Source organism: Gadus macrocephalus, chromosome 16 (assembly GCF_031168955.1).
Source record: "Gadus macrocephalus chromosome 16, ASM3116895v1".
NCBI classification, from domain to species: Eukaryota; Metazoa; Chordata; class Actinopteri; order Gadiformes; family Gadidae; genus Gadus; species Gadus macrocephalus.
In genome coordinates, this window is record NC_082397.1 from 20147436 (window position 1) to 20165511 (window position 18076).

Consider the following 18076-nt stretch of genomic DNA (forward strand, 5'->3'; position numbering starts at 1 on the left):
TCACGTCTGTGTTCCTCGGCCTCATCCCGAGGAACACGACTGTGCCTCGGGCTTCCTCAGCGTCCTGTCGGGTAGACTGAAGCCTTTAGCTATGACCCAACAGGCCCAAATCTCCTCACACTGCAGCCAGATCTTGCCCCCTTCATGACCTCCAGGAGGGGAGGCGGCTGACCGACCGGTCCGATGGGGGATGGATGGAGACAGCGAGGTGATCCCCTACCCTACAAAACCCGTTTCTGGCAACCTTAAATAGTTGTTTTGAATGTTTTTGTTGAAGTAGGCCTATACGTTAGCATTTTGCGGTTTCCATGACATAATAGGTTGATAAATTAGGGAGCCTGGTCACCATGTTTTCGTAAACACCAACATGCTCTCAATAGTGGCACCCTCGTGAAGCGCGGGGACTGCGGGGAGAAGGGGAGCGGCACGTGAGTTAATGACTCAATGATCTTTCACCATGTGGTTCAACAAATGCTGCTCATCATTGTGCGCGTTAAATAAACCGTGTGTGTGTGTGTGTGTGCGCGCGCGTGTGTGTGTGTGTGTGTGCTATGCGCGAGAGTATGTATGCGTGATGAGTGCGAGAGCTTGATTCTGAGAACAGAGAGCCGTCTTCTCAGAGCTCCGGTCACAGTGCGCACGCGCAGATCGACTGCTGGTGGAGGAAGGTTGAACGCGCACCGCGGCGGAGATAATACGGAGCGCTCGCGCGTGACAGAGTTTGCTTTGTACCGTTATCTCGCGGAAGATAGGGGTTTGACCCTGCGAGGCGACGCCGGGCCACCTGCCCCAGCTCTTAGGACGTCCCGGAGGAGGAACTAATCCCGATGTTTACCTCATGAAGATAGAAACGAGTGGGCACGAGTAGGATTAAAGCCAATGTATCTGAGAGGTATGGTAGCTCCACGTTACGTTTACTGGCAATTAAGTAAGTCGGTGGTGTGGTCTGCTCGCTTCTCCCCAGCAACACAGTCTAATAAGGGGAACGCATTAATACGATTAGGGATCTGGTGTATCAAGTGCAATAATAGGATCTCCTATTAGTGGAGCTGATAACAGAATCATTCACGACTGAATTAAATTTCACTGAGGTGGACAATTAATTTGAACGAAGAGAGAACAATTACGTGTATGAAATGTAAAACAGAGTAGGCTTAATAGATTGTGCATGCAATTATTTAACATATCTGCGTATGGATATAATGTTATTATGGCCATAGACCTATATGTTTTTAATAGCCGTGTTGAAACGTAAATAGCCTGTAGGCCTTAAGCAGAGGTGAAAGAATGGTGAAATAGCTTGTTATCAAGTCCTATGATATAGTCCTAACGTAATAATGCAATATGATAGTTGGCCTAATTATTAATGTTGATGTTGGTTAAATAATCTTAACACTGATTTCATTAGGGGTCAATATTTTTTAGGAGTTGTGTGTAAGCTTCAGATTCATATTTGTATTTAGTTGACAGTCAAGAGTGAAGAGTGGACACCTGTCAGCTTTTGAGCACTAAATATAGGCCTATAATGTTGCCCTATTTCTCTCGAGACTTAAGTATACATTTCAATATAGTCCAACCTATTTTTGTTTATGTCCAAACGGCCATGTTTTCACACCTGAGTTTGGCAATAAGGGGGGGGGGGGGGGTGGTAAGATGGTCTGTGCACACACCCTGATCCACGACCAGGCACATCTTTGTGGCATCACAACGATGTTATTTACAGATTCTACCTTTCAATTGGACACAAAACCCTCACATGGTACATCAACTCTCGTCAAAAACATTAAAAAAATGTTCATGCATGTCGAGGCTATCTCTGCGTTACAATTTAAAGACTTGAGTTGGTGGTATACAGGGAACATAACAGGCCTATTTCGTTAAACGTGTGTCAAAAATAGCCATCACTCGTCTGGTTTTCTCAAACGTTTTGGTATCAGATCGACATTATTGAGGCCTTAGGGTTTTATGGAGGTAGATCTGCCCAGAGCAGTGTAAAGGAGTCATGTCCTCTGCGACAGACAGAGCTCAGAGAGCTGGTGAGACAGGGCAGTGAAAGGCCCCATTTCACACTGTTACAAACTGAAACACACTTTTACAAGACAGTCCTTGGCGGTGGCTGTCAGACTTTATCTTTATGAGATTTTGCTCAAGTCTAAGTGAGTTTACAGACACCCCCCCCCCCTCATTTTTCTAAGGACGGGCTCTAGTTTGTTTACATGGGCCAGATTGTGTGTGAGAAGGCTTAAGGCCTATGCGCGTGTCCGTGCGTGCACGCGTAGGTTCGTGACGTGGTTAAATAACAGTGCGGATGTTCACAGACTGGGCTGTGAAGTGCAACAAGTTGGCTTAAAGAAACAACAATAGGATGTAAGGCATATTCTTGTTTCTGATTCAATTGGATGTTTATATAAAAAGCATGTAGCCCTTAAAGCACATACATACTAAACAAGAGGTCGGTCAAATAAAATGGCTAGGTCGATTTAAGATGGAACATGGCTGCTGAGAAAAATATCAAACATTTCTTATTCAGCAGGATTTATTTATGTTAAAGATTTCTTGAGAATAAATAGCTGATACCAACGAGAACAGCTCTAAAAGAGGAAGAATTAATTGAGTGGGTTAAAAAATTTTCCTCACACATTGCGCATTTCAGCTGCAAGTCGTAGGCCTATTTGCCCTTTTCGATTTATTTATGTAGGCTTACAACACGACAGAACAATTCATTTAAAGAATATAACAATTCCGAAAGACACATAGCTCAGCGGGATGCGCGTTAAATGCGAAATCAGCCAGTAACTACAGGCCCAAAACCAGTGAGCATATTTCCCATGGATTAATAATATTAAACCCATAGGGCTATATGTCACAGCCATGTTCGCTGCAGAACCCTCATCAGGAAAAAGAATATGCCCACATCATATTGTTGTAACTAGAGCATTTAGTATTGGTGAAAGAAAAAAATATTTCCATTGGATTAATAACATTAAACAAATTAGTTGATTTCACCTTATACTGGCTGCCAAATGGAAACCGCAAAGCCTGTGACTGTAGCTTGTTATGTCGTCTGCTCACATAATAAATAACTACAGCATTGAGTGAGATAATCCTCACAAAAGGCTCTATCACATAGTATTTTCTATAGGCCTAGCCCTTGATAATTCGTCGATATGACGGTAGGCCTTTATATTCTAATGTAATAACAAGTTTTAGCTGTAGCCAAACAAGTATTCATGATTTTCAAAGAATCGAGTTACTCTTTTAAAAAGCTTTGCAATTATATAAAATATGAGACGTAATAAAAACAACTAGGTTTTGACCGATGATATGAGATAAGGATAATGTTTATGATTAAATTATAATAATAATGTAATAGGCTATTATATTTAAAAACCAATCCAGTGTTTCTCATGTCCCTTGTGATCATGCTGAACGCAGGAACCCCAGGGGCCCAACACTAGTCTCACTGCCTCGCGCATTAGAGCAGGACTAAACACAGCTTGCGCAGCCCAATGGACGCTTTTCAATATTTTCCAGTTAATGTTTACTTATCCAATTCAGTTGTAAGAAATCGGGTCAGATCGAAATGTGGCCAATCACAGCCTGGGAGCCAAAAAGACTGAACGTCAGCCTGAGTTTTCTTTCACCAGCATTAAATGCCCAGCAGTCTACTGAAAACCATAGAGGAGATTCAAATGACCAATGGCAATTTAAGAATTCAAACTTTTGAAACTATGGAAAACACTCAGCATGTGTGAGTAGGGGAGAATCATTGTAATAATAGGTCAGAGATACATATGATCTCTCCAACCGCTATAGGCCTGCGTCTGGTGTGTTATAGTGGAAGATGGCACCCCGGGGTTCCCACCCGATAACTTGCAGTCACACCTCTTACGAACGGTTGCGTTGAACCTCAAACAATTAGGAAATGGAGATGTGTGCGTGGGCCTTATGGTCTCACGTGCAGCGAAACGTGCTGCTGCAAAACCGCCAGCAGGTTCATGCGAGCACTTAGGTCTTACCGGGTCATTTTCCATCGTCCCATAGTCTAAGCAGTGAGATCTATTAATATTGAAGGGATGAAGGGAATTATTATAGCCTATTTGTCTTTGTTTTTGTTGCAAATATTGTTCCAATAGGGCATTACAATGTTTTAATTTTTATTGAGCCATTACTCAATAATCATATATCTAAATACAAACATGGAAATATTGTATTTCTAGTCTACCATCAAAAAAAACAAAAAAAACTTCTGTTAATTTTAATGAATAAATATAAGGCCTACTATAAGGTATCCACGAAACCTTTTGCCACAAACAGAAAATTGTTACCCTTCACTATTAACATAATGATTAATCTCTGCACTATTTTTGCCAATTTCAAACTATACACTTCAAAAGCCAAACTCAATATTTTATTTTATCCCAGTGACTTTGGAATAGAAAGCAAATTCACAAATTGAATTGTATGAGAACATATAGCATAGCAGCCATAGCATTGAGAAGTGACTTATACACATGGGTCTATAGACAGCACATCCCATCTTACTTCAGCTGCAGTGAGTGCTAGGATATCCACATGTGAACCTCTTCTCCAAAGAGAACGAGTGCCTGTAAACTATCCATTGTAACCAACTGTAATATATGATCCAGAAGCTGAGCAGGATGTCAAGTGACAGCCCACAGAGGCACACACTCTTATTTACAAGTGTATGTACTGAGAAAAAAAGTGTGTGTAAAAGTAAAGTGGTAGGCCTGATAATAAGGGGTGGAGTAGCCCTGTAATGGGTAGAGCTATAGCCCCCAGATTGCTTTGACTCCGTCTTGGGTCCTGATGAGTGGAGTCTGCATCTTTTCACTCCTTGAAAGACAATGCAGGTTAGGCCACGTTGCCTGAACGTGTGAATGGTGTGTGTGTGTGAGTGGGTGTGTTTTTTTTGGGTGTCTTTTATTGATGGTCTGCCTTCGCAAGCTCAGATATAGGTTTCCAACCGTGAAAGGAATGTGTGTGTGTATGTGTGTGTGTGTATGTGTTGGAGACGAAGACAGATGGATGATTGCAACAGCAAACAGTTGCCTGTATGTAACGTGGCTCTCTTGGATTTAACAGTTATTAGTTGATTGGTCGGAAAGCCGAGCCGTCTTTTGATCGCCACAAAAGATGCTCCAGGAGAAGGCCTCAGCTGTGATAGATGACCATGTGACCAGGTCCCAGGCCAGGGAGGGGACCCAGAGTGTTCCCAACCCCTCACACCTGGCCGTGGCTGTAACTTCCAACATTCCCAGTGGCAACGAGGCAGACCAGGTTAGTGAAAAACGTATTATTAAACGTTTATTTAAAAAACATGCATGCAAAGGAATACACCCACTCTTAAAATAGAGGCTGTTTGTTTTTCGAAGAAGGCATCAATGAAAACAAAGAAAACACAGGTAGAGGAAGAAGTGTTTTTTATCACAAAGCACATTTTATTATTTGTACTGTTTGCTACGTCTGTCCTTTATCAAATGCATACCTGAATGCCTCCATATGTAACATATATAGCACTATTTGGTCTTTCCAGTAAAATTGTATGTGAAAATATGAGATTGATTAAGTATTATTATTTTGTCTGTCCAAATATTAATTGGCTATGTCCACTTTAGACATTGCTTTAAGAATGATGGTCACACTACTTTTTATTTTGTGTTGAAAGCCATTCGTTGTTGTGAATGTATTTTTTTCTTAGAACATTGAGAACATTAAGGTGGTTCTTCATGAGAGGGAGCTATGGAAGAAGTTTCATGAAGCTGGCACTGAAATGATCATTACCAAAGCAGGCAGGTGAGTACAGAAGCCCACTCTACCAATGGTACTTAAGAAATTACCTAAAAAAACTCATGCAGTTTAGCTAACAATGATGCCAAATATCAACATAGGTTAATAATAAGATATACATGACAATGATATGGCAATATCCATTCAGTTAAATATCGATAGAAATTGGATTATTTCACAGTATTTAAACAATTCTTATTTTCACAATTGACCATAACAGCACTTTAGGGCTCAATAACAAGAAAAGGCCAAACATTGTCTCAACATGATTATTGCGTTGCAAGGTATATTGAATCGGGCCCTTAAGATATTGTTTTTTGTGCCGAATGACAGAGAAAACTATCTCAAAGTGATTCTGTACTAATGTGTGTACAGCTTACCTTGTTGTTGCAAAATGTAAAGCGGCGCCAACACTTTCTGGAAGGAACAGGAAAATTCTTGGGCCAGTAAATGCACAATTGAAAACAAAAAAAAAGACTTTTCTTCTCTGTTGATATAACGTTACCCAAGGGTTACATTTCCCGCGGACATCACCCAGGGGGTGAATACTTCAAGGGACCTTCCGCCTCAGATTAGATACGTTTTTATTGTTCTCTTCCTTCGTCAGTAATTTAAATACTACATTTATCAACAACTGGCTCAATGGCTTTTTTATGAAGCATTCATATCTAAATTGATTTGGATAAATAGAAATTTCCTAATTTACTCAACGTTTATATTTTCTAGACCTTTCGGAAAATACAAGGATAGAAGGAAAAAATAATTATGATAAATGATTTACGTTTGTAGTAATCTTGAGTGAAAAATTTTGCTGCCTTTGAAACTTGATTGGAGTTCAAGATGAGCAACTATATGAACATTAAAGCTTTCCAAATTAAATCGAAAGGAAGCATTTTAGGGTGGTTGAAGTTAACGTTATGAAGCCATTGTAAAAATACATTTGTTCACAACTGCTTGAGGCAAATGGTATAGCACAACATGCACCACATATTATTAGGAAGCATCAAAAAATAAGAAAACTAGCTGATGTTGTAGTTGTAGTGCCAATAACATTTGTTAAAATGTCCACTGAAGAAACTTTACGTCACATAACTAACTTTGGTTCAGCCAGTAGGCTTACTATTCTAGGGAAAGTCTAGTCACTTGTAACAATATAAAAGTAAGTTGAAGAAATATACAAACCCTAACCAAAATGTAAAGGAGAAAACAATCATCAATCATGAAATAGATGGTTTCAAAAACATTTGTGTTTGCTAAAGAAATAGTTGAGTGGCTAGTTAGTTTTTTGAAAGACAGACGGTTCTGAGGTGGTGTGTTCTTTCTTACTGGAATATTAAGGCCAACCTCGGCACAGAGCATAGCAGAAAAGCAACCAGTCGTCGGCAGACATGAAGAAATGCCTTAAGCACAGACGTAAATCAAGCTCTGTAGGACTTACCAAAGAGCAAACAGTTGAGTGTACCTGGTTAGAGTTCTCATCCTCACAGTTTCCCACACTAGGTTTGTAGACGTAGCGCTGTTCGCCTCTCAGAGTGGATCTCACAACTTCAGAGCAATACTTTAAACAAGTCGCCCAGCGACACGACAGAGTAAACAGAATGTAGGAATCAACCTACAAGTGTATGATCAACAAAATCCTTTGACTTCTGCACGCACATGCAACACAACTCCATGTGCTAAACGTAAAGTCATATTTACCATGACACTTTTAAATAGCTCCATGAAACAGGTAAGCTGTGTGTGTGATAAGTGGTTCAACCTGGTATCAACGGGCCAATCCTCAACCCCCTGCTGAGTGCAACGATTGGACCAAATTCAGTGCTTCCTGCTTCTTAGCAGCACAGTCGCCTTGGAGGGTGAGGGAAATGGCCGGGGAGGGGAGGGGGGGGGGTAAGTTATGTGCACTCTCTATGTGCAGGTCTACCAGCACCGACACGTCATTTAGCGATTGGACCTGACAGTTGATTACCACTCATAATGCATACAGTCAGAATCCTGCGGCGTGCACCTAGCTGTGCCTGGAGGAGTTGTTATTGTGAGTGTCATCGTACGGGACCTAATCCCCTGCTCCCCCTCTCCTCTTCAAAGCCCGGGGCAGCTCTTCCTTCACTCTCTCCTCTCTGTACACAGGCCGTCAGAGGGAGCCGCGGCGGGGTGATAAGAGGGCTCCGGCGCCCACACTCGGCAGCGCCTCGTGGGTCATAGCATTTAATCACACCCCCCTCCCCCCCCATCTCCCTCTCTTCTCCTCTTTACCGCACTCCTTTTGATGTCTGCTGGCTGCTGGACATTCCCACAGAGGGAATGGATAGCTGGAGGGACGAGGCATGTGGGACGGTTAAGAGAAACAGCTGGCTGGGCACAGACACACACACACACACACACACACACACACACAGTCTTGACACTGATATCATACACACACTCTCCAACTCCCAACATCCATCGCTCATGCTTAGCCCTGAACTCGCAAACACTTTCGTCATACTTGCATGAACCGCACCGCATCTGCCGGGGAAAATCGTTAGATATTTCAGATATTGTGATACTATCAGTGTATAACTGTGGTCACCGGCCATTGTAAGCCTTAATGAGCCTCGACGTTGCACCTTACGGTCATCTTCTGGATAAGGGGTCTCTCCTCTTTCTGTCACCTCAACTTGTCCTGTGAAACACGCTGCTCCTATCTCACCAAATCACCCTCAGCAATCTCCCTCAGCAGTCAGGAAGGATCAGCCTTCTTATTTTTCTTCTTAAAAATGTGGACTTTTGATTAAACATATGCCCACCAACCCCATCCGGCCAGCCCACACAATATCTTCATAGAACTATTGTGCATTTTGGCTCATTTTCATTCATGATTTATGTGGCTGCACATGTGCCGCCTGGCTGTGCAAGTGCAAGCACTACGATGCGGCTCCTCACAAGAGAACCACGACGACCAAATATGCTGTAGGGCTGATGGTGGTCTCGCCGTGGCTCTGACTGTAGGGCTGATGGTGGTCTCGCCGTGGCTCTGACTGTAGGGCTGATGGTGGTCATGTGGGTCTGACTGTAGGGCTGATGGTGGCCTCCACGTTGTTCTGACTGTAGGGCTGATGGTGGCCTCCACGTTGTTCTGACTGTAGGGCTGATGGTGGCCTCCACGTTGTTCTGACTGTAGGGCTGAAGGTGGCCTCCACGTTGTTCTGACTGTAGGGCTGATGGTGGCCTCCACGTTGTTCTGACTGTAGGGCTGATGGTGGCCTCATGGTGGGTCTAACTGTAGGCCTGATGGTGACGTCATCAGGGGTCTGACTGTAAAGGGGCCTACACACTGCTCAGACTCAAACCAACGAACAACTGCCTTTATCCGACCACTCCGTTGCGTCTCGTTTGACCCTTTTGGCAGAAAATTTGCTTTGAAACACCACGAAGACTATTGCCAACTACATAGTAGCATGTATGTTCTTGAGTCCCCCCAAACCTTTCAGCTGGCCAACGGTTGGCCAATGCTGATGGTGGCCAGGTGTGCTGCGGGTCGGTCTGACTGTAATGGTGTGACTGGAGCTTTGGATAAGCAGATGTCTGTTGTGAATTTTCCTAGGAGATTAACCTGTCTTTCAGCCTCTTCTGATTGGATTTGAAGCCTGAGAGAGAGATTTAAAAAACCTACCGCAACCCCTTTCTTTTTCTGTATTTACAGTAACATGATCAGATAATGTTGGCTCTCAAAGCATTTTGAAGTGATGCCATTTGAACAGATCAGAATGGTGAGTAGGATGGTTTGTGGTTATGGTTTTGAGGTGTGTGGGTGCAATTTAGTGTTGGATTCTGTCGCTATGAATACACACAACCATGTAAACTGGAGGTCATCGTGACGCGTCAGCTGTCTAAACTGCTGTCCGAGTCGGTTGCCATTAAAAAGCACTTAGGCCTTTATAAGGTTTACAGAAGCCCTCTGCAAGCTTTTTATTTGCTTCGGTTTATGCATGGAGTTCAAAAGTTATTTATTTCCCCAAAAAGGTGGCTTCATTTGTGTTTAATGGCCTACTATTATATATTAGCATATTCAACCTGTAATTCCTTAATAGATAATAGATAGATAATAGATTAATAGATGAATTCAGTGCATTCCCAAACACATTATGGAATGACTCATTTCAGGCCTTTGTCTAGACATATGCCTGAGGGAGGTTCAACAAATACATCAGGAACATTAAATGAAAACACAGGACATAAAGAAAATAACATACATAAAAAAGATCCCTACTACCCTGTGCTTTTGAAATGTGGGTCCTAACAACGTCTTGTGCTCAGTAGGGTTAAGGGTAAAACCAAAACGATATATCCACTTCATTTTGATTATTTCACTGGTTCCCAGGATTTATCCGGGACACCTCTGATCAGGACGCAGTTTCCCTCCTGTCAGTGCTTCAATGGGATCTCAGAGCGCACTATCTGTGACGATACTTCACTTATCCTGGCAAGGGACTCCTCGAACAACCCGACAGATTATCTTATTTTAACAACGTTCTCTGTTCAAAAGAGTAGACCTTCAGTGAAATTAGCTGATCTCGAAGAAGCTTCTAAATGAGTTCAACGTGAAACTGATTTTGTGAGGACTAATGATCAAAGTGTTCTTCGTATAAATATTCCTCCTAATTAAACAAATCACTGGTTAGGGGGAACAATTCTCTGAACTCTGGAGGTGAAGCACATATGGTAGACCTCTGAACACAGAGTGCAAACTAATCCTCATTAGTCTAATAGCTTAAGCTGTTTTGTGTTACTGAGGTCATCACTGTTTCAAACGTGTTGTTTTTTCCTAATGTGGATAAAATGGGTAGGAGTGAAATCCCGCAGCCATGTCGGCGTCTCCTCCACCTCTCACCATGTGATCTCCAACAGGAGGATGTTCCCCAGCTACAAGGTCAAGGTGACGGGAATGAACCCCAAGACCAAGTACATCCTGCTCACAGACATCGTGCCAGCAGACGACCACCGATACAAGTTCTGTGATAACAAGTGGTGAGTTCCAAGGAGGCTGTGATACTGTGGCGTTGTGTGCTCTGGTAAGCACGTTGTAACTGCGGTCATGGCATCTTTTAACATTGTAACAATTCTGCCTGTAAAGAAGTGAATCAATGAGCAGTGTGGGTGACAGTGGTTAACGAGCCTGGAGGTTGAGAAGGTCACGGTTCGATCGTGGGATGTTAACATTAGGCCTAGTTGAGTGCAAAACACACTGCAAATGTTTTCCAGAGAAAAGCACAATGAAACATACTTCTCTGAGTAATGCAGCCATTTTATAGCAATTTGGTTCTCATTTTAGGGACAATAGTTTATTATTTTGGCTAAGGAGAACTCTGGCATTTCTCACCGACACCATAGGGAACCATAATAAAAACAAATGTTTCTATCATGACGAAGACCACTAGGGAACAGTGTTTTTTTAGACTAGTTTGGCGTTCTCTGTTCTGTGGTTTATGGATATAAAAGTAACGATTGGCTAAAGAGACGGACATGGAAAGTTAGCAGGTTCTTATTGGTCATATCGTTTTGCATCTCAAAACTGTGCACCAATAAAATGAAGTGAATTCAGTCAGTGGATAATGATGACTTGCTCTGCTCCTCCAACAGGATGGTAGCAGGCAAGGCGGAGCCTGCAATGCCAGGCAGGCTCTATGTGCATCCTGATTCGCCCGCCACAGGATCACACTGGATGAGGCAGTTGGTGTCTTTTCAAAAGCTCAAGCTGACCAACAACCATTTGGACCCATTCGGGCACGTGAGTTACCTTTCTGGAAACTGAAGCCGCCTTTACGTTCTCAGAAACAAATATACATAAACCATGAAATCAGACTAGGGAACTCAAATGGTAAACACAAATGGTATGATCCATGGTTCAGCATTGAAAACCTCAAGTTGGCCATTAATTAGAGGATGATGAAAAAAAAAAAATCAATAGCTAGGTGTCACAAAAAAGAGACATTGGTAGTTACTTAATTACTGGCTTTAGTTAAATAAATGATGGGATTTATTAGGAAATTGACTTATATACTATACTTATATATAGAGTTAGTAAACTCTAGAGTAGACCAGGGGTCAGGAACCTATGACTTTTAGGTCATACTTGGCCCTTTCAGTAAATGCATATGGTTGACCAACGAGACTTATATTCAATTGAAATAAAATAAAATTGTATATTCCATAAAAAAAAGATAGAACATTTGACACAAAATGTACATTCCAAATAAATGTCTAGGTCAATCTATTGATCATCCTTAATCTATGATCCGAGTAGATAATGAAATGTCACACGGGCCATGGCGAGTGAAAGTTGTTGAGGAGTAGAAGAGAGAAGGAGAGGACACGAGGGAGAGGTGCTAGGTGGCTGCTGGACAAGAGCTCCTTTCTGGGCCTGCTTGCTGAGCGAGATACAGAGTGCGAGCGTGGCAGCATTCCCAAGGGGAACTGCAGGATAGCTTGTCTGAAGCCATCCCGTCAGTGGGCGGGCTCATTAGGTTCATAACCTCTCAGATGAGTGGCGGGGCACGCTGTCACATTGAGTCCAGTGCTTGACCAATGATGGGGACGAGTAATGAGCAGGGAAGAGAGAGAGAGAGTTGGAGGCCAGGCTGAAGCCCAGAGAACAGTTGCACCAGTAGCAGAACGCAGGAAACGCCTTTCACTGTTAACACATATAAACCTGTTTCAAAAAGTTATCCTCAAGGGCTGTTGACCAAAGAACCAGTGTTCTTTGATCCAATGGTAACGACAACTACCAGCGACTCTTTTAGTGGTCTGCCTATACGGCCGCCGCACTACTGGTGGTCTGCATTTTGTCAGATGTTTTTAATGCATTCCCCACATACAGTACCTGCCATGAATTTTTCCCCATGCCTTTATAGTTTGGTATTTGCTGGTATGTGAAGCTCGTAAAGATTTTCGTCTAAGGAAAGGGTGGATTCAAGTTCCCAATGAATCTGGATCTACCATTTAATGACAAATTCACAGACAGTCAGAGGCATTCCAAAACGCCACAGGAAAGGTCAAACAAGGGACTCCGTCGGCCCGGCCAATGGGGTTTATCTTTGACCCGAGCGACGGGAACACGCAAGCGCTGCGATCATCCATCGATGAACTTGAAGCCTTTCAGGTTTACCTCTCTTTGAGAGCGCCCATGAGGCTGCATTCTCTTCTAGGGTTTGCTAGCCGCCTCACCGACCGTGTCTGGGAGGTGAAGAAGGGAGGTGAGGTGGTCAGCTTGACGCTCATCTCCCCTGACAGAGCTGGACGAGTGATGACCCGACCCCACTGCTGGAGACGCTCGACTGAGCAAACGGCTATAGGCTGCACTGAGCAGACCGGAGCCACTGAGCTGACCCCAGCACCACCCCTACACACATTTAGCACTCAAGAGCCCTCACACTGGGTGCAGCGGTCTTTGTTGCCTGCGAGAGGATCTCTGGGCTTGAAGGCTGACGGTCACTGTAGGTGCTCATCAGTAACTCTACAACTTGGGATTCTAGCACATGAATATCTGGCCAGGTTGAGGCTGCAGTGCCTTCCTAATCCTATTGGTTTGAAATAGTTTTAATACTCAAGTAAAGGAGGAATTGTGTCACTCAAGCCAATATGACCCACAACTAAACAAGATATTGTGAAAGTGGGCTTGTTCAGTCAGAAAGAATAATTAGAAATATCTTTCTTTACTATGATTGAGTAAAAGTTTTACAAATCCAATCCAAACAAAGACTAAATATTAATAGCATACCTATAATTCTTAGTAACTAAACTTAAATAAAACAAAAAATAAAAAGTTATAGTATTAATGAAAACCAAAAATTGAAAACGTGAGCAGCTCAACAGTGTATATTGCATCTGGCCAAATTCACTCACAAACACTACAAGTGCTTCAATCTCTGTAGCCATATTGTCTATCCCCCTGCTCTCCAGATCATCTTGAACTCCATGCACAAGTACCAGCCCAGGCTCCACATAGTGAAGGCGGACGAGAACAATGCCTTTGGCTCCAAGAACACTGCCTACTGCACTCATGTGTTTCACGAAACCGCCTTCATCTCGGTCACATCTTATCAGAACCACAAGGTATGACCATGAGCATGATAACAACAGATACATGCTTACCAAACGCAGACCTGTTCACTCACTAGATAAAGGCCATACACAGGACATGGTCCACAGAGTAACTTCTGATACTTGGACCAAACTATATTGTTTAACAATATTGCTTCATGCTAAACAACAGAGATACAAGGGAACACATAGTAAACCTATGATATACCACAGATTCAATGTTAAGAAGAATTTCGACTATTAACTGGATTCATTTGTTGAACAATATAAAAATGGAAACCTAATCTTCTTAGATCACGCAGCTGAAGATAGAAAATAATCCATTTGCCAAAGGGTTTCGGGGGAGTGAAGAAGGAGATCTTCGCGTTTCACGACTACAGGGGTATGTTTTGAAAGCAAACTAATAAAAAAATACAAGATTAAAAAGATTTCCTCATATGCAAATAAACAAAGTATCATTTTGAAAATGTTCACCAGAATGTCTTTGGTCGCCCATTTCTTGTTTTTCTTTTTCCCAAATTTAATTTTTGAATTTGTAGGAAAGACTATCCCGTGATCTCCAAAAATATGGTTCGCCAGAGACTCATCTCCTCACATGGCCACTTAGCAGGGAAGCTGGGAACTGGAGTCCTGACTGGGCAACCCCAAGTGCTGTCCTCCTACCAGTACACAGATCCCGGGGCCCACTTCTCAAACTCAGACCACCAAGACCTTCTCTCCAGCTCTTTCCCCCAGAGCAGAGACCCTGGGCTTCTGTATCACCGCTTCAAGCACAGAGCAGGTGTGTCATTCGCCTCCTCCCCATTCCCCATGCTGTTGATCATGCTCTAAAGTCCTGGTCCTGACGGTTTCTTATTGCAGATAACGCCAGGCACCTGGAGCTGGGATGTACGCGGCCCTATCTCGAGACGCCGGCTGCCGTGTCAGAAGAGCATTACTTCCGTTCGGCGCCCTCTTACGAGTCCCCACTGCTGTCCCATCCCTACTGCCCGGACGCCATGAGCTCCAGGGAGGCCTGCATGTACGGTGGAACGGAGGCAGAGGCCGGCTCAGGCACGGTGGAAGTAGAGGAGTTGAGTTCCCCGTCGCTGAACTGCAACATGTGGGCCTCCATGCAGCCGTACCCGCGCTACAGCGTGCAGACCGTGGAGGGCGTGGCCTATCAGCCCTTCGCGGCGCACTTTGCCAACGCCGCCACCGTAGCGTCCGTGGTCTCGCCGCACTGCCCTGCCGCGGTTGCCATGGCAGCGCGACCGCAGGCCGACCTCGGGGTCTATAACCCTGCCGCCGCCGCCGCCGCCGCCGCCGCCGCCGCCCAGAGAGCCCTGCCCGTCGCGCATTCTTCCTCCTCCACCTCCTCCTCCTCCTCCTCCTCCTCACCCACCGTCCCAGGATTAAGAGAAAGATCGAGCCATCAATCTCCTTATCCCAGGAAGTCGGGATCACCTCTCCGGCCTCCGAGAGATTTCTCTGTCTATCCTCCACAGAGCTGCATGTCCATCCGGGACGCCTCGTACCAGCACCAAATGGGGCTGAGCAGCACAGGGACGCACTGGGGCGACTGAGGACTAATGAGGACTGTGACGTGAGAGAGAACAGTTTCCATTTGGACTGCAAATCACAATGATGTGCCATAAGCCTCTTGTTAGCCGCCTATGCTAAAGCTATGAGATGGTATCCGCGATGAGATCACTTTGACTTTGCCAAGCTAACGATTGGAAGCCATATTCAATACAGTTAAGAAGGTAGATGACTTACCTGAACACTCAGTGTCAAATGCAGTTTTGAAGCACTGTATACCAGGATATAATGGGGGCCAACTAACTAGTGCCAACTCAATTGTGGATCACCACTAAACTCTGTGGATGCACAGAATAAGAACAGTTCCTTTCAATATGTTTTATAATGTACTCCATTGTCCCACAAGATTATATATTATGCATTTAGTGTGCCAATAAAGAGGTAAATCCCATCAAGAGAGCAGGGAGAATAATAGAGAAATGTAAGCAATTAAACTATGATAAACGTATGCATAGGGATCTATAACACAAGATTTTGAAGCAGTTAAAGGCTATAGATGCTTTAAGGTGCGCCTATATCACACTCTGATAATGAGAATCAAGAGTGCAGCACTTGTCTATTTTGTTCAATATAACTCGAAGCTGGTCTATCCTGTTGCATGTTAACAAAAGACTGAACCACAACAGAGTGGTGTGCGCTAAGTGCTTGGCTCCAAATCTACCACTCCAAAGAGAAGGCTCAGTTAAAGAGGGACAGTAAAGCGATCATAGGCCAACCAGATGGGGGCTTAAAGAACTGCTTTTAAAGCACAGGAAAAGAGTGCACCACTCAAATCCCAGTCCCAAAGACCCGGGTTGGAAAAAGTCTGCAAATGCAAAACAGCCCCAACAGGGAGCGGAGAGAAGTTCAGGCAGGGGATAGCGGCTCCGTTATTTGACCCAACGAGTCTTGCGTGGTGAGAAAAGGGATCAAAACAACGTGTAGATCTGCATAATCCCTTAAACTTCTTCTAACTGATTCATTATATCATTTTTGAATAAAAAAGATGTTTGCACACCTAAAATAATAAACATTTTCGAGACCCAAACTGGTATAATTGATTCAAATTAGCTTGTGGCCTGACTGTGTTCCTCTTATTTTAAGTCTTTATGGTTCGTTATATAATTGGGAATTTTATGTATTATTATTTTGAATAAATCTTTGAAATGTTTATAGGTCTTTTTTCCATTCTTAAGTCGACTTAAGCCCCTTTAAAGCTGTGTTTGGAGAACTGGTGGCCAACTAAGCTTCTGTTATTAATGCACACTGAGAAATGCATGCAGGCAATTTAAGAACATTTTACTGCAGTCTTAACAAAAAGAATGAGTCATAGCAACAATTGTTTTGTTTTGTACCCATTGTTCTATTAATGTAGGACACGGGGTACGATGAAACAACATGCCAACCACTGACAGCGATCTTTATGTTTTGCACGCAAACTTGTACACCCCCTGCAAATGACGAGATGATTTGAAATGCCAACTGGTCCCAGCTTCCCAGCATTGTAAAAATAGCTGGTTGATAACTCCTTTGCCTTTGACTCGCCTGTTTATGCAATACTGGATTAAATGATGGATAAGCAAAGATGCAAACATGTTGGAGGGGACCCAGAGCCTAAAGTGAGGAAGCATACTCTAGAAAAATGAGGTGCTGCTCCCCCTCCATCATTAGACGCTGAGTTATGTTGACGGTGAGCTCCTGGTTAACGTCAGCACTTCTCTCCCATCCACCTCTGTCTAGGATATTGACCCCTCACCATGGAGCCATCTTACAAATCAGCAAGAACGGCAAGTGACCTTACAAATCATGTGCACTTGAGTACTTAAATACTGGGCACGTGGGGACACGTTCATTTTGTACGGTTGCAGTGGTGGAACGGACAGCAGATTATGTTGCGTGCTTTGATACACAATGCTAGCATTCTGTATGCACTTGTAACAAATTTAAGGTGACAAGCGATTTATTTTAAAACCAATTTTCTTAACAATGAGCTAACAACACACATTGGAAAACTGGCCAATAAGGCTCAAGCTATTGGCGTCCAGTAGCCCCTCTATAGAGTAATTGTGATGCATACACCCTTTGATTGTACCATGTTTATGGGTGCAGGTCAACGGAGGCTCCTGATCCTCTCTGCTCTTTGTCTCTGCTGTCAATGTGGATGCGGGAGCAGTACGAAACGGCTCCTGGGGACAACCATATCTGCAGACATGAGAAGAAAACATGGCTGTGGAATATCTTTCTTTATCCCGACAGATACACAAACCAGAATGAATTCCAATTCCTCAATTACATTTTTTTGCAATCAAAGCGGGTGGAAAGCATATTCAATGCTGACTTTCCATATAAAACCACAGTCAATCTCATTATGAAGAAGCTGAGGCGAGCCCCCCTCCCTCCCTGGGCCCGATCTAGCCCACGCTGGTATCTGTCTGTGAGAACCTGGGGCTGTGCTCCATCTGGAACACATTGGGGAGAGATCCAGCCCTCTCCCCTCTCCCCTGCGTCGTGCTGCCCTTTCCCGCTGTCGTCTTGTAATCCCGTCTGAGAGCCGCCCGGGCTTGGCTCACCCATTCCGACGCACTAACAGGCTTAACTTGGCCCTCTTGTAAAAAATGCAAAA

The 18076-nt window shown here is 43.7% G+C and overlaps 2 protein-coding genes across 4 annotated transcripts in view; one reads left to right on the forward strand and one right to left on the reverse strand.

The window, feature by feature from the left end:
• Positions 1-628: 628 nt before the first annotated feature.
• tbx4 (T-box transcription factor 4) lies at positions 629-16624 on the forward strand. 2 transcript variants are annotated; one of them, XM_060075167.1, is made up of 9 exons: positions 629-892; positions 5107-5301; positions 5723-5817; positions 10702-10821; positions 11434-11581; positions 13753-13905; positions 14187-14275; positions 14433-14674; positions 14755-16624. In XM_060075167.1, exons 2-9 carry the CDS (start codon positions 5158-5160, stop codon positions 15456-15458), a joined length of 1695 nt encoding a protein of 564 aa, XP_059931150.1. In that variant the 5' UTR covers positions 629-892; positions 5107-5157; the 3' UTR covers positions 15459-16624. The 2 variants fall into 2 exon arrangements, with proteins under 2 accessions (XP_059931150.1, XP_059931151.1); XM_060075168.1 differs by lacking the exon at positions 629-892 and adding an exon at positions 3330-4874.
• A 735-nt stretch (positions 16625-17359) lies between these two features.
• brip1 (BRCA1 interacting helicase 1) overlaps positions 17360-18076 on the reverse strand; it is a 53838-nt gene continuing 53121 nt past the window's right edge. Inside the window, exon 23 of one of the 2 annotated variants that reach the window (XM_060074175.1) lies at positions 17360-17655. In XM_060074175.1, coding sequence (XP_059930158.1) covers positions 17551-17655 — 105 coding nt within the window. In that variant the 3' untranslated portion in view covers positions 17360-17550. The remainder of the gene's footprint in view (positions 17656-18076) is intronic. The other variant, XM_060074176.1, reaches the window with a different exon arrangement.